Source organism: Oncorhynchus mykiss, chromosome 14 (assembly GCF_057628025.1).
Source record: "Oncorhynchus mykiss isolate SJ-2025 chromosome 14, ASM5762802v1, whole genome shotgun sequence".
Classification (NCBI taxonomy): Eukaryota; Metazoa; Chordata; class Actinopteri; order Salmoniformes; family Salmonidae; genus Oncorhynchus; species Oncorhynchus mykiss.
In genome coordinates this window covers 33,110,001-33,135,000 of record NC_143035.1, presented here as the reverse complement: position 1 = coordinate 33,135,000, position 25,000 = coordinate 33,110,001, and the positions used below count along the sequence as shown (strand labels likewise).

Sequence of the window (25,000 nt, the reverse complement as noted above, 5' to 3'; positions counted from 1 at the left end):
CAGCATGATGGAGCACCTTGCCATAAGGCAAAAGTGATAACTAAGTGGCTCGGGGAACAAAACATCGATATTTTGGGTCCATGGCCAGGAAACTCCCCAGACCTTAATCCCATTGAGAACTTGTGGCCAATCCTCAAGAGGCGGGTGGACAAACAAAACCCCACAAATTCTGACAAACTCCAAGCATTGGTTATGCAAGAATGGGCTGCCATCAGTCAGGATGTGGCGCAGAAGTTATTTGACAGCTAGCCAGGGCGGATTGCAGAGGTCTTGAAAAAGAAGGGTCAACACTGCAAATATTGACTCTTAGCATCAACTTCATGTAATTGTCAATAAAAGCCTTTGACACCTATGAAATGCTTGTAATTATACTTCAGTATTCCATAGTAACATCTGACAAAAATATCTAAAGACACTGAGGCAGCAGACTTTGTGAAAATTGATATTTGTGTCATTCTCAAAACTTTTGGCCACGACTGTACAGTTGAAGTTGGAAGTTTACGTACACTTAGGTTGGAGTCATTAAAACACATTTTTCAACCACTCCACAAATTTCTTGTTAACAAACTATAGTTTTGGCACGTCGGTTAGGACATCTACCCACTGGGAATGGGATGAAAGAAATAATAGCTGAAATAAATCCTTCTCTCTACTATTATTCTGACATTTCACATTCTTCAAATAAAGTGGTGATGTCACGACAGATTTCCTCCTCTTCCTCTGAAGAAGAGGATCGGACCAAGATGCAGCTTGGTAGGTGTCCATGTTATTTAATAAGAAAACTCAACATGAACACAAGTACAAAAGAACAAAGTGAACTGGCAACGAAACAGTCCCGTGTGGCACAGACACAGGAAACAATCACCCACAAAATACCCAAAGAACATGGCTGCCTAAATATGGTTCCCAATCAGAGACAACGATAGACAGCTGCCTCTAATTGAGAACCAATCTAGGCAACCATAGACTTACAAAACACCTAGACCAGAGAACACCCCATAAACATTCAAAACCCCTAGACCAGACAAAACACACACACACACACACACACACACACACACACACACACACACACACACACACACGCAAACACTCTCACACACACACGCACACACACACACACACACACACACACACACACACACACACACACACACGCAAACACTCTCACACACTTATTTCTGTCATCTCGGTCTGTCATCTCGGTCTGTCTGTCTGTCTGTCTGTCTGTCTGTCTGTCCTCTCGTTACTACACATATGACACTGAGATGTTTTATCCATCTGGGTTGGGTCGACAGGAAGGATTCATGAGCTCATTATCTGTCTATATGTTTCCGTATAGGTGCCACTTCTGTATGTATTCTGTATGTCTCCAGCTCCACTCTTCTCCAGTTTCTTTCATAGCGTACAGAGAACATAACCACTGCTCTCTCTCTCTCTCTCTGTCATCCTCTCTCCAGGTCTGTTCCACCGTGCCATCATCCAGAGTGGCTCTGCCCTGTCCAGCTGGGCGGTCAACTACCAGCCTGTGAAATACACCCGTCTGCTGTCTGAGAAGGTGGGCTGTAACGTTCTGGATACCCTGGACATGGTGGACTGTCTGAGGAAGAAGAGTGCCAGGGAGCTGGTTGAGCAGGACATCCAGCCAGCACGGTACCATGTGGCCTTCGGACCGGTTATAGACGGAGACGTCATACCTGATGATCCAGAGATCCTCATGGAGCAGGTGGGAGACCGCTGGGATAGTTTTGTTCGTGTTGTTTGTTTCTTATTTGACTTTGTTTATGAAATAACATACACACACAAACATGCCCATAATGGTAATTAAGTCAACAGTCAAAGAAAATAATGCATTTTCAAAACGTGGTTATTTCCACACAGGGAGAGTTCCTGAATTATGACATCATGCTGGGAATCAACCAGGGGGAGGGGCTTCGCTTTGTTGACAACGTGGTCGACTCAGAGGATGGCATCTCCGGCAACGACTTTGACTTCTCAGTGTCGGACTTCGTTGACAGCCTCTACGGTTACCCAGAAGGCAAAGACACTCTGAGAGAAACCATCAAGTTCATGTACACGGACTGGGCGGACCGCGAAAACCCAGAGACACGACGCAAGACGCTGGTCGCCCTGTTCACCGACCACCAGTGGGTGGAGCCGTCAGTGGTGACTGCGGACCTCCACGCCCGTTACGGCTCGCCAACGTACTTCTACGCCTTCTACCACCACTGCCAGAGTCTGATGAAGCCGGCCTGGTCGGACGCAGCCCACGGGGACGAGGTTCCCTACGTGTTCGGGATCCCCATGATCGGACCTACAGACCTGTTCCCCTGTAACTTCTCCAAGAACGACATCATGCTCAGCGCCGTGGTGATGACATACTGGACCAACTTCGCCAAGACCGGGTAAAGTTGTCCTGCTTTAGTACTTTAACATCTTAACCTACGGGGTCTGGACTGCTTCTGGTTTTCTGTTCTACTTGATAATTAATGGCATCTACCTGGTGTCCCAGGTCTAAATCCGTCCCTGATTAGAGGGGAATCATCCACCTGGTGTCCCAGGTCTAAACCAGTCCCTGATTAGAGGGGAGTCATCCACCTGGTGTCCCAGGTCTAAATCAGTCCCTGACTAGAGGGGAATCATCCACCTGGTGTCCCAGGTCTAAATCAGTGCCTGACTAGAGGGGAATCATCCACCTGGTGTCCCAGGTCTAAATCAGTCCCTGAACAGAGGGGAATCATCCACCTGGTGTCCCAGGTCTAAATCAGTCCCTGATTAGAGGGGAGTCATCCACCTGGTGTCCCAGGTCTAAATCAGTCCCTGATTAGAGGGGAGTCATCCACCTGGTGTCCCAGGTCTAAATCAGTCCCTGAATAGAGGGGAGTCATCCACCTGGTGTCCCAGGTCTAAATCAGTCCCTGATTAGAGGGGAGTCATCCACCTGGTGTCCCAGGTCTAAATCAGTCCCTGATTAGAGGGGAGTCATCCACCTGGTGTCCCAGGTCTAAATCAGTCCCTGAACAGAGGGGAATCATCCACCTGGTGTCCCAGGTCTAAATCAGTCCCTGAACAGAGGGGAGTCATCCACCTGGTGTCCCAGGTCTAAATCAGTCCCTGAACAGAGGGGTCATCCACCTGGTGTCCCAGGTCTAAATCAGTCCCTGAACAGAGGGGAATCATCCACCTGGTGTCCCAGGTCTAAATCAGTCCCTGAACAGAGGGGAGTCATCCACCTGGTGTCCCAGGTCTAAATCAGTCCCTGAACAGAGGGGAATCATCCACCTGGTGTCCCAGGTCTAAATCAGTCCCTGAACAGAGGGGAATCATCCACCTGGTGTCCCAGGTCTAAATCAGTCCCTGAACAGAGGGGAGTCATCCACCTGGTGTCCCAGGTCTAAATCAGTCCCTGATTAGAGGGGAGTCATCCACCTGGTGTCCCAGGTCTAAATCAGTCCCTGAACAGAGGGGAATCATCCACCTGGTGTCCCAGGTCTAAATCAGTCCCTGAACAGAGGGGAATCATCCACCTGGTGTCCCAGGTCTAAATCAGTCCCTGAACAGAGGGGAATCATCCACCTGGTGTCCCAGGTCTAAATCAGTCCCTGAACATGATAATTACGGGAAGAATATAAAGAATATAAAAAGAAGCGGAACTAGTTTGAGATCAGATTTGAAATAGAGGGTCCTATATAATCAACAAACTTCTGCCTCTGTTCAGTATTATGTCTCACTGACTCTATCAGAGTCGTTAATATGGCCACCATGTAGGAGGTGTCACTGAAGGAGGTAGAACGAGGGTAGGTGTTATTCAACAGAGACGTGTTTGGCAGGGCCAGGCTGGATCTCCCACTAGACAGCTGACAAGCTGAAGATTGAATGTACAATGTGTGTGTGTGTCTTTCAGTGTGAGAACCTACCTCCCTGTCTGGGGTGTCTGGGATGTCTGGGGTGTCTGGGATGTCTGGGGTGTCTGGGGTGTCTGGGATTTCTGGGATGTCTGGGGTATCTGGGGTGTCTGGGGTGTCTGGGGTGTCTGGGATGTCTGAGATGTCTGGGGTATCTGGGATGTCTGGGGTGTCTGGGGTGTCTGGGATGTCTGAGGTATCTGGGATATCTGGGGTGTCTGGGGTGTCTGGGATGTCTGGGGTATCTGGGGTATCTGGGGTGTCTGGGATATCTGGGGTGTCTGGGGTATCTGGGGTATCTGGAGTATCTGGGGTGTCTGGGATGTTTGGGATGTCTGGGGTGTCTGGGGTGTCTGGGATGTCTGGGATGTCTGGGGTGTCTGCGGTGTCTGGGGTGTCTGGGGTATCTGGGGTATATGTGGTGTCTGGGGTGTCTGGGATGTCTGGGATGTCTGGGGTGTCTGGGGTGTCTGGGGTGTCTGGGATGTCTGGGGTGTCTGGGGTGTCTGGGATGTCTGGTGTGTCTGGGATGTCTGGGGTATCTGGGGTGTCTGGGGTGTCTGGGGTTTCTGGGGTGTCTGGGGTATCTGGGGTATCTGGGGTATCTGGGGTGTCTGGGATGTCTGTGGTGTCTGGGGTGTCTGGGATGTCTGGGGTATCTGGGGTGTCTGGTGTGTCTGGGGTATCTGGGGTGTCTGGGATATCTGGGGTGTCTGGGGTGTCTAGGGTATCTGGGATGTCTATACACATACACGCACGCACACACACAAACACACACACATACACAAATGCACACACACACACATATCACACGGCGGTATTGATCCTCTGCTCCTCTCCACTCAGTCAGTCGAGAAGCTCTGCCCCTGGGGTATCTACCCCCTACACCTACACACACACACACACACACACACACACACACACACACACACACACACACACACACACACACACACACACACACACACACACACACACAAAGCAGCTCCATTTGGTTGCCTCCTACTGGTAGTCAGTTGTGATATCTGAAATGTAAGTTGACAATGCCCATTACCAGATCCATATAGATCTGGAGGAAGGATGGGTGGACGGGCTGTATTCATCCAATGCTTCCTGGTATTTACCAGTCTCTCTGCTCTGCTCTGCTCTGCTCTCTCCTCTTCTCTTCTCTCCTCTCTGCTCTCCTCTCCTCTCCTCTGCTCTGCTCTCTCCTCTTCTCTCCTCTGCTCTCTGCTCTCTGCTCTCTCCTCTCTGCTCTCCTCTGCTCTCTCCTCTCTCCTCTCTCCTCTCTCCTCTCTGCTCTGTGCTCTGTGCTCTGCTCTGCTCTCTCCTCTTCTATCCTCTCTCTGCTTTGCTCTCCTCTCTCCTCTCTCCTCTCTGCTCTCCTCTCTGCTCTCCTCTCTCCTCTCTGCTCTCCTCTCTGCTCTCCTCTCTGCTATCCTCTCTGCTCTCTCCTCTCCCCTCTCTGCTCTCAACTCTCTGCTCTCCTCTCCTCTCTCCTCTCTGCTCTCCTCTCCTCTCTCCTCTCTGCTCTCCTCTCTGCTCTCCTCTCTGCTATCCTCTCTGCTCTCTCCTCTCCCCTCTCTGCTCTCAACTCTCTGCTCTCCTCTCCTCTCTCCTCTCTGCTCTCTGCTCTCCTCTCTCCTCTCTGCTCTCCTCTCTGCTCTCCTCTCTCCTCTCTGCTCTCCTCTCTGCTCTCCTCTCTGCTATCCTCTCTGCTCTCTCCTCTCTCCTCTCTGCTCTCCTCTCTGCTCTCCTCTCTCCTCTCTGCTCTCCTCTCTGCTCTCCTCTCTCCTCTCTGCTCTCCTCTCTGCTCTCTCCTCTCTCCTCTCTGCTCTCAACTCTCTGCTCTCCTCTCCTCTCTCCTCTCTGCTCTCCTCTCTCCTGTCTCTGCTCTCCTCTCTGCTCTCCTCTCGACTCTCCTCTCTCTGCTCTCCTCTCTCCTCTCTGCTCTCTGCTCTCTCCTCTCGACTCTCCTCTCTCGACTCTCCTCTCTCGACTCTCCTCTCACCTCTCGACTCTCCTCTCTCTGCTCTCTGCTCTCTTCTCCTCTCTCCTCTCGACTCTCCTCTCTCTGCTCTCTGCTCTCTTCTCCTCTCTCCTCTCGACTCTCCTCTCTCTCCTCTCTCCTCTCTGCTCTCTGCTCTCTTCTCCTCTCTCCTCTCTCCTCTCTCTCCTCTCTCCTCTCTGCTCTCTGCTCTCTTTCATGCAGACGTCTTGTTGTGTGTGTCTGTGTCTGTGTGCGTTCATGCAGACGTCTTGTTGTGTGTGTCTGTGTCTGTGTGTGTTCATGCAGACGTCTTGTTGTGTGTGTCTGTGTCTGTGTGTGTTCATGCAGACGTCTTGTTGTGTGTGTCTGTGTCTGTGTGCGTTCATGCAGACGTCTTGTTGTGTGTGTCTGTGTCTGTGTGTGTTCATGCAGACGTCTTGTTGTGTGTGTCTGTGTCTGTGTGTGTTCATGCAGACGTCTTGTTGTGTGTGTCTGTGTCTGTGTGTGTTCATGCAGACGTCTTGTTGTGTGTGTCTGTGTCTGTGTGCGTTCATGCAGACGTCTTGTTGTGTGTGTCTGTGTCTGTGTGTGTTCATGCAGACGTCTTGTTGTGTGTGTCTGTGTCTGTGTGTGTTCATGCAGACGTCTTGTTGTGTGTGTCTGTGTCTGTGTGTGTTCATGCAGACGTCTTGTTGTGTGTGTCTGTGTCTGTGTGCGTTCATGCAGACGTCTTGTTGTGTGTGTCTGTGTCTGTGTGTGTTCATGCAGACGTCTTGTTGTGTGTGTCTGTGTCTGTGTGTGTTCATGCAGACGTCTTGTTGTGTGTCTGTGTCTGTGTGTGTTCATGTGTGTGTTTCAGGCATTGACCCACTTGGCATGTTGATCTGTTTCTGAGGAGAACAGGGTCTGAACTGACTAACAGACATGTTGATCTGTCTCTGAGGAGAACAGGGTCTGAACTGACTAACAGACATGTTGATCTGTCTCTGAGGAGAACAGGGTCTGAACTGACTAACAGACATGTTGATCTGTCTCTGAGGAGAACAGGGTCTGAACTGACTAACAGACATGTTGATCTGTCTCTGAGGAGAACAGGGTCTGAACTGACTAACAGACATGTTGATCTGTCTCTGAGGAGAACAGGGTCTGAACTGACTAACAGACATGTTGATCTGTCTCTGAGGAGAACAGGGTCTGAACTGACTAACAGACATGTTGATCTGTCTCTGAGGAGAACAGGGTCTGAACTGACTAACAGACCATGTTGATCTGTCTCTGAGGAGAACAGGGTCTGCTCTGACTACAGACTGTTACTGACCCTCTGACTACAGGCTGTTACTGACCCTCTGACTACAGACTGTTACTGACCCTCTGAATACAGACTGTTACTGACCCTCTGATACACCACACATACATACACATGTAAAGGCCTGTACCATTGAAGCCACGTGGCCTACAGGGGATGGAAAGAGCAGAGAAAAACACATACCATTCTCACCACAGATTGTAATACTTAGTGTAGACATTGTAACCACTGGGTGTCGGTCTCTAAAGAGGATGCTGTGACATGTCTCTCTTCCTGGCCCTGTCGCTGGGTGTCAGTCTCTCTTCCTGGCCTTGTCTCTGGGTGTCAGTCTCTCTTCCTGGCCTTGTCTCTGGGTGTCAGTCAGTCTCTCTTCCTGGCCTTGTCTCTGGGTGTCAGTCTCTCTTCCTGGCCTTGTCTCTGGGTGTCAGTCTCTCTTCCTGGCCTTGTCTCTGGGTGTCAGTCTCTCTTCCTGGCCTTGTCTCTGGGTGTCAGTCTCTCTTCCTGGCCTTGTCTCTGGGTGTCAGTCTCTCTTCCTGGCCTTGTCGCTGGGTGTCAGTCTCTCTTCCTGGCCTTGTCGCTTGGTGTCAGTCTCTCTTCCTGGCCTTGTCTCTGGGTGTCAGTCTCTCTTCCTGGCCTTGTCTCTGGGTGTCAGTCTCTCTTCCTGGCCTTGTCGCTGGTTTCAGTCTCTCTTCCTGGCCTTGTCTCTGGGTGTCAGTCTCTCTTCCTGGCCTTGTCTCTGGGTGTCAGTCTCTCTTCCTGGCCTTGTCTCTGGGTGTCAGTCTCTCTTCCTGGCCTTGTCGCTGGGTGTCAGTCTCTCTTCCTGGCCTTGTCTCTGGGTGTCAGTCTCTCTTCCTGGCCTTGTCGCTGGGTGTCAGTCTCTCTTCCTGGCCTTGTCGCTGGGTGTCAGTCTCTCTTCCTGGCCTTGTCGCTGGGTGTCAGTCTCTGTTCCTGGCCTTGTCTCTGGGTGTCAGTCTCTCTTCCTGGCCTTGTCGCTGGGTGTCAGTCTCTCTTCCTGGCCTTGTCTCTGGGTGTCAGTCTCTCTTCCTGGCCTTGTCGCTGGGTGTCAGTCTCTCTTCCTTGCTTTGTCGCTGGGTGTCAGTCTCTCTTCCTGGCCTTGTCTCTGGGTGTCAGTCTCTCTTCCTGGCCTTGTCGCTGGGTGTCAGTCTCTCTTCCTGGCCTTGTCTCTGGGTGTCAGTCTCTCTTCCTGGCCTTGTCGCTGGGTGTCAGTCTCTCTTCCTGGCCTTGTCGCTGGGTGTCAGTCTCTAAAGAGGATGCTGTAACATGTGTGATACCTTGTTAAGACACGAGCCTGCATGTCAACAGCCTGGATCACTCACCCCCAAAGCTTTTCCTCTGTCTCTCCCTCCTCCCCCTCCTCTCCCTCCATGTCTCTCCCCTCTCACCATCCCTCTCCCCTCCATAGGCTTCCATCTGTCATATTCATTTATGCTGAAAAACCCTGACTGTTTTTTCTAGAGAGAGGAGGAGTGAGAGAGAGAGGGGGGGGGGATAGGGTGAGAGAGAGGGGGGGATAGGGGGAGAGGGAAAGGGGGGATAGGGGGAGAGAGGGAGGGGGGATAGGGGGAGAGAGCGAGGGGGGATAGGGGGAGAGGGAGAGGGAGGGGGGATAGGGGGAGAGAGAGAGGGAGGGGGGATAGGGGGAGAGAGAGAGGGAGGGGGGATAGGGGGAGAGAGAGAGGGAGGGGGGATAGGGGGAGAGAGGGAGGGGGGATAGGGGGAGAGAGAGAGGGAGGGGGGATAGGGGGAGAGAGAGAGGGAGGGGGGATAGGGGGAGAGAGAGAGGGGGGATAGGGGGAGAGGGAGAGGGAGGGGGGATAGGGGGAGAGAGGGAGGGGGGATAGGGGGAGAGAGAGAGGGAGGGGGGATAGGGGGAGAGGGAGAGGGAGGGGGGATAGGGGAGAGAGAGAGAGGGAGGGGGGATAGGGGGAGAGAGAGAGAGGGAGGGGGGATAGGGGGAGAGAGGGAGGGGGGATAGGGGGAGAGAGCGAGGGGGGATAGGGGGAGAGGGAGAGGGAGGGGGGATAGGGGGAGAGAGGGAGGGGGGATAGGGGGAGAGAGAGAGGGAGGGGGGATAGGGGGAGAGAGAGAGGGAGGGGGATAGGGGGAGAGAGGGAGGAGGGGGATAGGGGGAGAGGGAGAGGGAGGGGGGATAGGGGGAGAGAGAGAGGGAGGGGGGATAGGGGGAGAGAGAGAGGGAGGGGGGATAGGGGGAGAGAGAGAGGGAGGGGGGATAGGGGAGAGAGAGAGGGAGGGGGGAGAGGGGGAGAGAGGGAGGGGGGATAGGGGAGAGAGAGAGGGAGGGGGGATAGGGGGGAGAGAGAGAGGAGGGGGATAGGGGGAGAGAGAGAGGGAGGGGGGATAGGGGGAGAGAGGGGGAGAGGCAGAGGGGATGAATGACAGATCTTCTTAGAGATGGTTTGTTATCCGTGTGGGGGAGGATGCAACTGAATCTTTACACGCCAGGTCTTCCCGTAGTGTCTTTTATTCTGCTTCAACAATAACAGATGTATTTTTTAATGACTTGAATATGTGACACGTTACAATACACCTCCTCCAGAACATATTGTCAAACCACCCAAACCCCCACCTCTCTAAACAAACCCATAGTCACCCCCGTTCCTATCTTCCCATACCACCCATATCTATACAGACAGTCACAAAAGCCCAAACATTATTAAATCAAATATGTACTTACTATTATAATTACATTACAACATCAAAGATGTGTGTTCCTACTTCCTGTGTTGTCTGTCTGGGCCTGTGATTACTTCCTACTTCCTGTGTTGTCTGTCTGGGGCTGGTGATTACTTCTTACTGTGTCTGTGATTACTGTGTCTGTGGGACATGCAGCTCACGCTGTGTGTGTGTGTGTGTGTGTGTGTGTGTGTGTGTGTGTGTGTGTGTGTGGTGACATGCAGCTCACGTTGTGCAAGGACTGGCTAGGTAGTTAGTAATCACAACACTATTGAGCATAGATCTCTCTCTATTCCTCTCTCTCTCTCTCTCTCTCTCTCTCTCTCTCTCTCTCTCCCTCTCTCTATTCCTCTTTCTCACTCTATTCCTCTCTCTCTATCTATCTCTCCCTCTCTCTCTATCCATCTCGCTCTCTCTTTCTCTCTTCTCTCTCTCTCTCAGGTCCCTCTTTCCTGTATCCTCTAATATGTTGTCTTTCAAGGGAACTCTGAGAATGTAGTGGAGGGAGGTGATTCAACTCTCCACTTAGGAAACCCAACTGCATACTTGTTTAACATTCTTAAGGAATTCAAGAGGCACTAGGTCTATGGTGTAGAAACACACTCTGGCTTAGTTAAACACATTAAGATTGATTGTTTTTTTAGTCACAGTGGTAAATGGTGCACATTTGCCTTAGCCTCTATGAAGACATTTAAGGGATAGTTCAGTGATCGTACGTATTTAGATAGTTGTTTTCTTACCTTAGAAAGAGACTAGAAACACACATCTTTAATATGAACTATCCCGTTAAAAGATCTGTGATTTATAACCTTACGTGTTGTTGTTGTTATTTACTGTTGTCTACCGTGGTGCAGGCGGAATGGTAATAAGGGTAGTGAGAAAGGTGGAAGGGGAAGTGAGGGGGAGGAAGAGAGAGAGAGGGGAGAAGAAAGAGAGAGAGGAGAAGAGAGAGATAGAGGGGAGAGAGAGAGAGAGGGGAGAAGAGAGAGAGGGGAGAAGAGAGAGAGAGGGGAGAGGGGAGAAGAAAGAGAGGAGAAGAGAGAGAGAGGGGAGATGAGAGAGAGGGGAGAAGAGAGGGAGAGGGGAAGGGGAAGGGGGAGAAGAGAGAGAGTGGGGAGAGGGGAGAAGAGAGAGAGAGGGGAGGAAGAGAAGAGAGAGAGGGGAGAAGAGAGAGAGAAAGGAGAAGAGAGAGAGAGGGGGAGGGGAGAAGAGAGAGAGATGGGAGAAGAGAGAGCGAGGGGAGAAGAGAGAGAGAGAGGGGAGAAGAGAGAGATGGGAGAAGAGAGAGAGGGGAGAAGAGAGAGGGGGAGAAGAGAGAGGGGAGAAGAGAGAGAGGGGAGAAGAGTGGGGGAGGGGGAGAGGGGAGAGAGAGAGAGGGAGAAGAGAGAGAGAGGGGAGAAGAGAGAGAGGGAGAAGAGAGAGAGAGGGGAGAAGAGATAGAAAGGGGAGAAGAGAGAGAGGAGAAGAGATAGAAAGGGGAGAAGAGAGAGGGGAGAGGGGAGAAGAGAGAGAGAGGGGAGAAGAGAGAGCGAGGGGAGAAGAGATAGAAAGGGGAGATGGAGAGGGGAGAGGGGAGAAGAGAGAGAGAGGGGAGGAAGAGATAGAAAGGGGAGAAGAGAGAGGGGAGAGGGGAGAAGAGAGAGAGAGGGGAGAAGAGAGAGAGAGGGGATGAGTGAGGCGGCGAGAGTGAGGGGGCTCTAATGTCAAGACCATGTTAGCTGTCACTCAACTAATGCAACCAATCAATAGCATCCATAATGAGGAGGGGACAGTGACCAGCTGTGTCCTCCAACACCCCAGCACGCCACAAAGTCACACCGCCTCGCCGTCAATTAGCCCGGCCGAACCCAAGTCTGCATTCAGATATGATCCACACGCCAATCACAGCCCCTGGCTTCTCGTACACACATACATGCAAACACACTCACACACACCCACACAATACAAGGCCTGTCTGTATGTGAAGTGTAAAGCTGCCTGATATCATGTCTGTCTGTGAAGGGTGAATGCTGCCTGATTTCAAGTCTGTCTGTGAAGGGTGAACGCTGCCTGATATCAGGTCTGTCTGTGAAGGTGAACGCTGCCTGATTTCAAGTCTGTCTGTGAAGGGTGAACGCTGCCTGATTTCAAGTCTGTCTGTGAAGGGTGAACGCTGCCTGATTTCAAGTCTGTCTGTGAAGGGTGAACGCTGCCTGATATCAAGTCTGTCTGTGAAGGGTGAACGCTGCCTGATTTCAAGTCTGTCTGTGAAGGGTGAACGCTGCCTGATTTCAAGTCTGTCTGTGAAGGGTGAACGCTGCCTGATTTCAAGTCTTTCTGTGAAGGGTGAACGCTGCCTGATTTCAAGTCTGTCTGTGAAGGGTGAACGCTGCCTGATTTCAAGTCTGTCTGTGAAGGGTGAACGCTGCCTGATACAGGACTGTCTGTGAAGGGTGAATGCTGCCTGATTTCAAGTCTGTCTGTGAAGGGTGAACGCTGCCTGATATCAGGTCTGTCTGTGAAGGTGAACGCTGGCCTGATATCAGGTCTGTCTGTGAAGGGTGAACGCTGCCTGATATCAGGTCTGTCTGTGAAGGGTGAACGCTGCCTGATATCAGGTCTGTCTGTGAAGGGTGAACGCTGCCTGATATCAGGTCTGTCTGTGAAGGGTGAACGCTGCCTGATATCAGGTCCTTCAGAGCATGCATTGCAAAAAGCAAACAACATGCGTTTTAAAAATGTAACAAGGAGAAACTATGAAAATCTTGTGTCTGAACATGAATTCCAATGAGGTGTGTTTTGTACTTTGTGTGTGTGTCCCAAATGGCACCCTATTCCCTATATAGTGCACTACTTTTAACCAAAACCATATGGGCCCTGTTAAAAAGTAGTGCACTGTACAAAATGGAATAGGATGCCATTTGCGACGTAACCTGTGTTACCTGCTAAGTAGATAGACAGAGGGGTACATTGGTCACACAACACGACAACAACGCCTGGAGAATAGGCCTTGACTCGACTGGCATAGAAGCTGAAGTGAACATCAATCCCTCTGATTTAACTCTTGTCTCAGGTGAAAGTTCCAAATGGCACCCTTTTCGCTATATAGTGCACTACTTTTGACCAAAGCCCTATGGGCCCTGATCAAAATTAGTGCACTAGATATGGAATCGGATGCCATTATGGAGGCAGAATAAATCTAGGACAGGAACTCAAAAGGGGCCTTGTAGTGAAAATAAATAACTGTCTTTCTGCCTCCTCCCTGCCCCAGGCTTTCTGACTGTGTCTTCTCACATTTAATGACGGCTAGGTTCTATAATCACTCAAGCGCTTCAAATTACACAGCGATGGAACAGAGGAGGCGGTGCCTCTCATAAAAAAGAAAATAAAATTACATTCATTATGTCCTCCTTTGTCTACCTGTCCCATCGAATGGAGGATGGTAGTGTAGGAATATGGAAGAGATGGGAGGATGGTTAGTATATGAATAGATGGGAGGATGGTTTGTATATGAATAGGGAATAGATGGGAGGATGGTTAGTATATGAATAGATGGGGAGGATGGTTTGTATATGAATAGATGGGAGGATGGTTAGTATATGAATAGATGGGAGGATGGTTTGTATATGAATAGATGGGAGGATGGTTTGTATATGAATAGATGGAGGATGGTTTGTATATGAATAGATGGGAGGATGGTTTGTATATGAATAGATGGGAGGATGGTTAGTATAGGAATAGATGGAGGATGGTTAGTATATGAATAGATGGGAGGATGGTTAGTATATGAATAGATGGGAGGATGGTTAGTATATGAATAGATGGGAGGATGTTTGTATATGAATAGATGGGAGGATGGTTAGTACATGAATAGGGAATAGATGGGAGGATGGTTTGTATATGAATAGATGGGAGGATGGTTAGTATATGAATAGATGGGAGGATGGTTAGTATATGAATAGATGGAGGATGGTTAGTATATGAATAGATGGGAGGATGGTTTGTATATGAATAGGGAATAATGGGAGGATGGTTTGTATATGAATAGGGAATAGATGGGAGGATGGTTAGTATATGAATAGGGAATAGATGGGAGGATGGTTAGTACAAGAATAGGGAATAGATGGGAGGATGGTTAGTATAGGAATAGATGGGAGGATGGTTTGTGTATGAATAGATGGGAGGATGGTTAGTATATGAATAGATGGGAGGATGGTTTGTGTATGAATAGATGGGAGGATGGTTAGTATATGAATAGGGAATAGATGGGAGGATGGTTAGTATATGAATAGGGGAATAGATGGGAGGATGGTTAGTATAGGAATAGATGGGAGAATGGTTAGTGTAGAATAGATGGGAGGATGGTTAGTATAGGAATAGATGGGAGGATGGTTAGTATATGAATAGATGGGTGGAGGTTAGTATATGAATAGAAGAATAGATGGGAGGATGGTTAGTATATGAATAGGGAATAGATGGGAGGATGGTTAGTATAGGAATGGATGGGGAGGATGGTTAGTATATGAATAGATGGGAGGATGGTTAGTATATGAATAGATTTGAGGATGGTTAGTATATGAATAGATGGGAGGATGGTTAGTATATGAATAGATGGGAGGATGGTTTGTGTAGGAATAGGGAATAGATGGGAGGATGGGTTAGTATAGGAATAGATGGGAGGATGGTTAGTATATGAATAGATGGGGAGGATGGTTTAGTGTAGGAATAGATGGGAGGATGGTTAGTATAGGAATAGATGGGAGTATGGTTAGTATAGGATAGATGAATAGATGGGAGGATGGTTAGTATATGAATAGGAAAGATGGGAGGATGGTTAGTACATGAATAGGGAATAGATGGGAGGATGGTTAGTATAGGAATAGAAGAAATAGATGGGAGGATGGTTAGATATGAATAGGGAATAGATGGGAGATGGTTAGTATATGAATAGATGGGAGGATGGTTAGTATAGAATAGGGAATAGATGGGAGGATGGTTAGTAGATGAATAGATGGGAGGATGGTTAGTATATGAATAGGGAATAGATGGGAGGATGGTTAGTATATGAATAGATGAATAGATGGGAGGATGGTTAAGTATATGAATAGATGAATAGATGGGAGGATGGTTAGTATATGAATAGGGAATAGATGGAGGATGGTTAGTATATGAATAGGGAATAGATGGGAGGATGGTTAGTATATGAATAGGGAATAGATGGGAGGATGGTTAGTATATGAATAGATGGGAGGATGGTTAGTATATGAATAGATGGGAGGATGGTTAGTATATGAATAGATGAATAGATGGGAGGATGGTTAGTATATGAATAGGGAATAGATGGGAGGATGGTTAGTATAGGAATAGATGGGAGGATGGTTAGTATATGAATAGATGGGAGGATGGTTAGTATATGAATAGATGGGAGGATGGTTAGTATATGAATAGATGGGAGGATGGTTAGTATATGAATAGAGAATAGATGGGAGGATGGTTAGATAGGAGAGATGGGAGGATGGTTTGTGTATGAGTAGATGGAGGATGGTTAGTATATGAATAGATGGAGGATGGTTAGTATATGAATAGGGAATAGATGGGAGGGATGGTTAGTACATGAATAGGGAATAGATGGGAGGATGGTTAGTATAGGAATAGATGGGAGGATGGTTTGTGTATGAATAGATGGGAGGATGGTTAGTATATGAATAGATGGGAGGATGGTTTGTGTATGAATAGATGGAGGGATGGTTAGTATATGAATAGGGAATAGATGGGAGGATGGTTAGTATATGAATAGGGGAGAGATGGGAGGATGGTTAGTATAGGAATAGATGGGAGAATGGTTAGTGTAGGAATAGATGGGAGGATGGTTAGTATAGGAATAGATGGGAGGATGGTTAGTATATGAATAGATGGGAGGATGGTTAGTATATGAATAGAAGAATAGATGGGAGGATGGTTAGTATATGAATAGGGAATAGATGGGAGGATGGTTAGATATAGGAATAGATGGAGGGATGGTTAGTATATGAATAGATGGGAGGATGGTTAGTATATGAATAGATGGGAGGATGGTTAAGTATATGAATAGATGGGAGGATGGTTAGTATATGAATAGATGGAGGATGGTTTGTGTAGGAATAGGGAATAGATGGGAGGATGGTTAGTATAGGAATAGATGGGAGGATGGTTAGTATATGAATAGATGGGAGGATGGTTTGTGTAGGAATAGATGGGAGGATGGTTAGTATAGGAATAGATGGGAGGGTATGTGAGTATAGGAATAGATGAATAGATGGAGGATGGTTAGTATATGAATAGGGAATAGATGGGAGGATGGTTAGTACATGAATAGGGAATAGATGGGAGGATGGTTAGTATAGGAATAGAAGAATAGATGGGAGGATGGTTAGTATATGAATAGGGAATAGATGGGAGGATGGTTAGTATATGAGATGGGAGGATGGTTAGTATATGAATAGATGGGAGGATGGTTAGTATATGAATAGATGGGAGGATGGTTAGTATATGAATAGATGGGAGGATGGTTAGTATATGAATAGGGAATAGATGGGAGGATGGTTAGTAGAGGAATAGATGGGAGGATGGTTAGTATATGAATAGGGAATAGATGGGACGATGGTTAGTATATGAATAGATGAATAGATGAGAGGATGGTTAGTATATGAATATATGAATAGATGGGAGGATGGTTAGTATATGAATAGGGAATAGATGGGAGGATGGTTAGTATATGAATAGGGAAGCAAGGATGGGAGGATGCGTAAGTATATGAATAGGGAATAGATGGGAGGATGGTTAGTATATGAATAGATGGGAGGATGGTTAGTATATGAATAGATGAATAGATGGGAGGATGGTTTGTATATGAATAGATGGGAGGATGGTTAGTATATGAATAGATGAATAGATGGAGGATGGTTAGTATATGAATAGGGAATAGATGGAGGATGGTTAGATGAATAGATGGGAGGATGGTTAGTATATGAATAAGGGAGAGATGGGAGGATGGTTAAGTATATGAATAGATGAATAGATGGGAGGATGGTTAGTATATGAATAGGGAATAGATGGAGGATGGTTAGTATAGAATGAGAGATGGAGGATGAGTATATGAATAGATGGGAGGATGGTTAGTATATGAATAGGGAATAGATGGGAGGATGGTTAGTATATGAATAGATGGGAGGATGGTTAGTATATGAATAGATGGGAGGATGGTTTGTATATGAATAGATGGGAGGATGGTTAGTATATGAATAGATGGGAGGATGTTTAGTATAGGAATAGAGGAATAGATGGGAGGATGGTTAGTATATGAATAGGTGGGAGGATGGTTAGTATATGAGATAGATGGGGAGGATGGTTAGTATATGAATAGATGGGAGGATGGTTAAGTATATGAATAGGGAATAGATGGGGAGGATGGTTAGTATATGAATAGGGAATAGATGGGAGGATGGGTGGAGAGATGAGAGGGAAATAGATGGAGGATGGTTTGTATATGAAAGAGATGGATGTATGGTTAGTATATGAATAGATGGAGGATGGTTTGGAGATGAATAGATGGGGAGGATGGTTTGTATATGAATAGATGGAGGATGGTTAGTATATGAATAGATGAAGGATGGTTAGTATATGAATAGATGGGAGGATGGTTTGTATATGAATAGATGGGAGGATGGTTAGTACATGAATAGATGGAGGATGGTTAGATATGAATAGATGGGAGGATGGTTAGTATATGAATAGATGGGAGGATGGTTAGTAATACCAAGAGATGGGAGGATGGTTTGTATATGAATAGATGGGAGGATGGTTAGTACTAGAAGGGAGATATGGAGGGATGGTTTGTATATGAATAGATGGGAGGATGGTTAGATATGAATAGATGGGAGGATGGTTAGTATATGAATAGATGGGAGGATGGTTAGATAATGAGAGATGGGAGGATGGTTTGTATATGAATAGGGAAGAGATGGGAGGATGGTTTGTATATGCAGAGGGAATAGATGGGAGGATGGTTAGTATAATGAGAGGGAATAGATGGGGAGGATGGTTAGTAATATGAAGGAGGGAGAGATGGGAGGATGTTATAGGAATAGATGGGAGGATGGTTTGTGTATGAATAGATGGGAGAATGGTTAGTATATGAATAGATGGGAGGATGGTTTGTGTATGAATAGATGGGAGGATGGTTAGTAATATGAATAGGGAATAGATGGGAGGATGGTTAGTATATGAATAGGGGAATAGATGGGAGGATGGTTAGTATAGGAATAGATGGGAGAATGGTTAGTGTAGGAATAGATGGGAGGATGGTTAGTATATGAATAGATGAATAGATGGGAGGATGGTTTGTATATGAATAGATGGGAGGATGGTTAGTATATGAATAGATGAATAGATGGAGGATGGTTAGTATATGAATAGGGAATAGATGGGAGGATGGTTAGTATATGAATAGATGGGAGGATGGTTAGTATATGAATAGGGAATAGATGGGAGGATGGTTAGTATATGAATAGATGAATAGATGGGAGGATGGTTAGTATATGAATAGGGAATAGATGGGAGGATGGTTAGTATATGAATAGATGGGAGGATGGTTAGTATATGAATAGATGGGAGGATGGTTAGTATATGAATAGGGAATAGATGGGAGGATGGTTAGTATATGAATAGATGGGAGGATGGTTAGTATATGAATAGATGGGAGGATGGTTTGTATATGAATAGATGGGAGGATGGTTAGTATATGAATAGATGGGAGGATGTTTAGTATAGGAATAGAGGAATAGATGGGAGGATGGTTAGTATATGAATAGGTGGGAGGATGGTTAGTATATGAATAGATGGGAGGATGGTTAGTATATGAATAGGGAATAGATGGGATGATGGTTAGTATATGAATAGATGGGAGGATGGTTTGTATATGAATAGATGGGAGGATGGTTTGTATATGAATAGATGGGAGGATGGTTAGTATATGAATAGATGAGAGGATGGTTAGTATATGAATAGATGGGAGGATGGTTTGTATATGAATAGATGGGAGGATGGTTAGTACATGAATAGATGGGAGGATGGTTAGTATATGAATAGATGGGAGGATGGTTAGTATATGAATAGATGGGAGGATGGTTAGTATATGAATAGATGGGAGGATGGTTTGTATATGAATAGATGGGAGGATGGTTAGTACATGAATAGGGAATAGATGGGAGGATGGTTTGTATATATGAATAGATGGAGGATGGTTAGTATATGAATAGATGGGAGGATGGTTAGTATATGAATAGATGGGAGATGGTTAGTATATGAATAGATGGGAGGATGGTTTGTATATGAATAGGGAATAGATGGGAGGATGGTTTGTATATGAATAGGGAATAGATGGGAGGATGGTTAGTATATGAATAGGGAAAGATGGGAGGATGGTTAGTACATGAATAGGGAATAGATGGGAGGATGGTTAGTATAGGAATAGATGGGAGGATGGTTTGTGTATGAATAGATGGGAGGATGGTTAGTATATGAATAGATGGGAGGATGGTTTGTGTAGGAATAGGGAATAGATGGGAGGATGGTTAGTATAGGAATAGATGGGAGGATGGTTAGTATATGAATGATGGGAGGATGGTTTGTGTAGGAATAGATGGGAGGATGGTTAGTATAGGAATAGATGGGAGGATGGATTAGTATATGAATAGGGAATAGATGGGGAGGATGGTATTGTATATGAATAGGGAATAGATGGGAGGATGGTTGAATATGAATAGGGAATAGATGGGAGGATGGTTAGTACATGAATAGGGAATAGATGGGAGGATGGTTAGTATAGGAAATAGATGGGAGGATGGTTTGTGTATGAATAGATGGGAGGATGGTTAGTATATGAATAGGGAATAGATGGGAGGATGGTTAGTATAGGAATAGATGGGAGAATGGTTAGTGTAGGAATAGATGGGAGGATGGTTAGTATATGAATAGATGAATAGATGGGAGGATGGTTTGTATATGAATAGATGGGAGGATGGTTAGTATATGAATAGATGAATAGATGGGAGGATGGTTAGTATATGAATAGGGAATAGATGGGAGGATGGTTAGTATATGAATAGATGAATAGATGGGAGGATGGTTAGTATATGAATAGGGAATAGATGGGAGGATGGTTAGTATATGAATAGATGGGAGGATGGTTAGTATATGAATAGATGGGAGGATGGTTAGTATATGAATAGGGAATAGATGGGAGGATGGTTAGTATATGAATAGATGGGAGGATGGTTAGTATATGAATAGATGGGAGGATGGTTTGTATATGAATAGATGGGAGGATGGTTAGTATATGAATAGATGGGAGGATGTTTAGTATAGGAATAGAGGAATAGATGGGAGGATGGTTAGTATATGAATAGGTGGGAGGATGGTTAGTATATGAATAGATGGGAGGATGGTTAGTATATGAATAGATGGGAGGATGGTTAGTATATGAATAGGGAATAGATGGGAGGATGGTTAGTATATGAATAGATGGGAGGATGGTTTGTATATGAATAGATGGGAGGATGGTTTGTATATGAATAGATGGGAGGATGGTTAGTATATGAATAGATGAGAGGATGGTTAGTATATGAATAGATGGGAGGATGGTTTGTATATGAATAGATGGGAGGATGGTTAGTACATTAATAGATGGGAGGATGGTTAGTATATGAATAGATGGGAGGATGGTTAGTATATGAATAGATGGGAGGATGGTTAGTATATGAATAGATGGGAGGATGGTTTGTATATGAATAGATGGGAGGATGGTTAGTACATGAATAGGGAATAGATGGGAGGATGGTTTGTATATGAATAGATGGGAGGATGGTTAGTATATGAATAGATGGGAGGATGGTTAGTATATGAATAGATGGGAGGATGGTTAGTATATGAATAGATGGGAGGATGGTTTGTATATGAATAGGGAATAGATGGGAGGATGGTTTGTATATGAATAGGGAATAGATGGGAGGATGGTTAGTATATGAATAGGGAATAGATGGGAGGATGGTTAGTACATGAATAGGGAATAGATGGGAGGATGGTTAGTATAGGAATAGATGGGGGGATGGTTTGTGTATGAATAGATGGGAGGATGGTTAGTATATGAATAGATGGGAGGATGGTTTGTGTATGAATAGATGGGAGGATGGTTAGTATATGAATAGGGAATAGATGGGAGGATGGTTAGTATATGAATAGGGGAATAGATGGGAGGATGGTTAGTATAGGAATAGATGGGAGAATGGTTAGTGTAGGAATAGATGGGAGGATGGTTAGTATAGGAATAGATGGGAGGATGGTTAGTATATGAATAGATGGGAGGATGGTTAGTATATGAATAGAAGAATAGATGGGAGGATGGTTAGTATATGAATAGGGAATAGATGGGAGGATTGTTAGTATAGGAATGGATGGGAGGATGGTTAGTATATGAATAGATGGGAGGATGGTTAGTATATGAATAGATTTGAGGATGGTTAGTATATGAATAGATGGGAGGATGGTTAGTATATGAATAGATGGGAGGATGGTTTGTGTAGGAATAGGGAATAGATGGGAGGATGGTTAGTATAGGAATAGATGGGAGGATGGTTAGTATATGAATAGATGGGAGGATGGTTTGTGTAGGAATAGATGGGAGGATGGTTAGTATATGAATAGATGGGAGGATGGTTAGTATAGGAATAGATGAATAGATGGGAGGATGGTTAGTATATGAATAGGGAATAGATGGGAGGATGGTTAGTATAGGAATAGATGAATAGATGGGAGGATGGTTAGTATATGAATAGGGAATAGATGGGAGGATGGTTAGTACATGAATAGGGAATAGATGGGAGGATGGTTAGTATAGGAATAGAAGAATAGATGGGAGGATGGTTAGTATATGAATAGGGAATAGATGGGAGGATGGTTAGTATATGAATAGATGGGAGGATGGTTAGTATATGAATAGATGGGAGGATGGTTAGTATATGAATAGATGGAAGGATGGTTAGTATATGAATAGGGAATAGATGGGAGGATGGTTAGTAGAGGAATAGATGGGAGGATGGTTAGTATATGAATAGGGAATAGATGGGAGGATGGTTAGTACATGAATAGATGAATAGATGGGAGGATGGTTAGTATATGAATAGATGAATAGATGGGAGTATGGTTAGTATAGGAATAGATGAATAGATGGGAGGATGGTTAGTACATGAATAGATGAATAGATGGGAGTATGGTTAGTATAGGAATAGATGAATAGATGGGAGGATGGTTAGTACATGAATAGATGAATAGATGGGAGGATGGTTAGTACATGAATAGGGAATAGATGGGAGGATGGTTAGTACATGAATAGATGAATAGATGGGAGTATGGTTAGTATAGGAATAGATGAATAGATGGGAGGATGGTTAGTATATGAATAGGGAATAGATTGGAGGATGGTTAGTACATGAATAGGGAATAGATGGGAGGATGGTTAGTATAGGAATAGAAGAATAGATGGGAGGATGGTTAGTATATGAATAGGGAATAGATGGGAGGATGGTTAGTATATGAATAGATGGGAGGATGGTTAGTATATGAATAGATGGGAGGATGGTTAGTATATGAATAGATGGAAGGATGGTTAGTATATGAATAGGGAATAGATGGGAGGATGGTTAGTAGAGGAATAGATGGGAGGATGGTTAGTATATGAATAGGGAATAGATGGGAGGATGGTTAGTATATGAATAGATGAATAGATGGGAGGATGGTTAGTATATGAATAGATGAATAGATGGGAGGATGGTTAGTATATGAATAGGGAATAGATGGGAGGATGGTTAGTATATGAATAGGGAATAGATGGGAGGATGGTTAGTATATGAATAGGGAATAGATGGGAGGATGGTTAGTATATGAATAGATGGGAGGATGGTTAGTATATGAATAGATGGGAGGATGGTTAGTATATGAATAGATGAATAGATGGGAGGATGGTTTGTATATGAATAGATGGGAGGATGGTTAGTATATGAATAGGGAATAGATGGGAGGATGGTTAGTACATGAATAGGGAATAGATGGGAGGATGGTTAGTATAGGAATAGATGGGAGGATGGTTTGTGTATGAATAGATGGGAGGATGGTTAGTATATGAATAGATGGGAGGATGGTTTGTGTATGAATAGATGGGAGGATGGTTAGTATATGAATAGGGAATAGATGGGAGGATGGTTAGTATAGGAATAGATGGGAGGATGGTTAGTATATGAATAGGGAATAGATGGGAGGATGGTTAGTATATGAATAGGGGAATAGATGGGAGGATGGTTAGTATAGGAATAGATGGGAGAATGGTTAGTGTAGGAATAGATGGGAGGATGGTTAGTATAGGAATAGATGGGAGTATGGTTAGTATATGAATAGATGGGAGGATGGTTAGTATATGAATAGAAGAATAGATGGGAGGATGGTTAGTATATGAATAGGGAATAGATGGGAGGATGGTTAGTATAGGAATAGATGGGAGGATGGTTAGTATATGAATAGATGGGAGGATGGTTAGTATATGAATAGATGGGAGGATGGTTAGTATATGAATAGATGGGAGGATGGTTAGTATATGAATAGATGGGAGGATGGTTTGTGTAGGAATAGGGAATAGATGGGAGGATGGTTAGTATAGGAATAGATGGGAGGATGGTTAGTATATGAATAGATGGGAGGATGGTTTGTGTAGGAATAGATGGGAGGATGGTTAGTATAGGAATAGATGGGAGGATGGTTAGTATAGGAATAGATGAATAGATGGGAGGATGGTTAGTATATGAATAGGGAATAGATGGGAGGATGGTTAGTACATGAATAGGGAATAGATGGGAGGATGGTTAGTATAGGAATAGAAGAATAGATGGGAGGATGGTTAGTATATGAATAGGGAATAGATGGGAGGATGGTTAGTATATGAATAGATGGTAGGATGGTTAGTATATGAATAGATGGGAGGATGGTTAGTATATGAATAGATGGGAGGATGGTTAGTATATGAATAGATGGGAGGATGGTTAGTATATGAATAGGGAATAGATGGGAGGATGGTTAGTAGAGGAATAGATGGGAGGATGGTTAGTATATGAATAGGGAATAGATGGGACGATGGTTAGTATATGAATAGATGAATAGATGAGAGGATGGTTAGTATATGAATATATGAATAGATGGGAGGATGGTTAGTATATGAATAGGGAATAGATGGGAGGATGGTTAGTATATGAATAGGGAATAGATGGGAGGATGGTTAGTATATTAATAGGGAATAGATGGGAGGATGGTTAGTATATGAATAGATGGGAGGATGGTTAGTATATGAATAGATGGGAGGATGGTTAGTATATGAATAGATGAATAGATGGGAGGATGGTTTGTATATGAATAGATGGGAGGATGGTTAGTATATGAATAGATGAATAGATGGGAGGATGGTTAGTATATGAATAGGGAATAGATGGGAGGATGGTTAGTATATGAATAGATGGGAGGATGGTTAGTATATGAATAGGGAATAGATGGGAGGATGGTTAGTATATGAATAGATGAATAGATGGGAGGATGGTTAGTATATGAATAGGGAATAGATGGGAGGATGGTTAGTATATGAATAGATGGGAGGATGGTTAGTATATGAATAGATGGGAGGATGGTTAGTATATGAATAGGGAATAGATGGGAGGATGGTTAGTATATGAATAGATGGGAGGATGGTTAGTATATGAATAGATGGGAGGATGGTTTGTATATGAATAGATGGGAGGATGGTTAGTATATGAATAGATGGGAGGATGTTTAGTATAGGAATAGAGGAATAGATGGGAGGATGGTTAGTATATGAATAGGTGGGAGGATGGTTAGTATATGAATAGATGGGAGGATGGTTAGTATATGAATAGATGGGAGGATGGTTAGTATATGAATAGGGAATAGATGGGAGGATGGTTAGTATATGAATAGGGAATAGATGGGAGGATGGTTAGTATATGAATAGGGAAT

The 25,000-nt window shown here is 45.1% G+C and overlaps 1 protein-coding gene across 2 annotated transcripts in view; it reads left to right on the top strand.

Moving 5' to 3' along the window:
- The window catches only part of LOC110515721 (neuroligin-3), a 434,190-nt gene that overhangs the window by 394,300 nt on the left and 14,890 nt on the right, over positions 1–25,000 (top strand). For both annotated transcript variants that reach the window (XM_036943363.2, XM_036943364.2), the window contains exons 5-6: positions 1,461–1,726; positions 1,882–2,405. In XM_036943363.2, the coding sequence (XP_036799258.2) occupies positions 1,461–1,726; positions 1,882–2,405 (790 nt within the window). The remainder of the gene's footprint in view (positions 1–1,460; positions 1,727–1,881; positions 2,406–25,000) is intronic.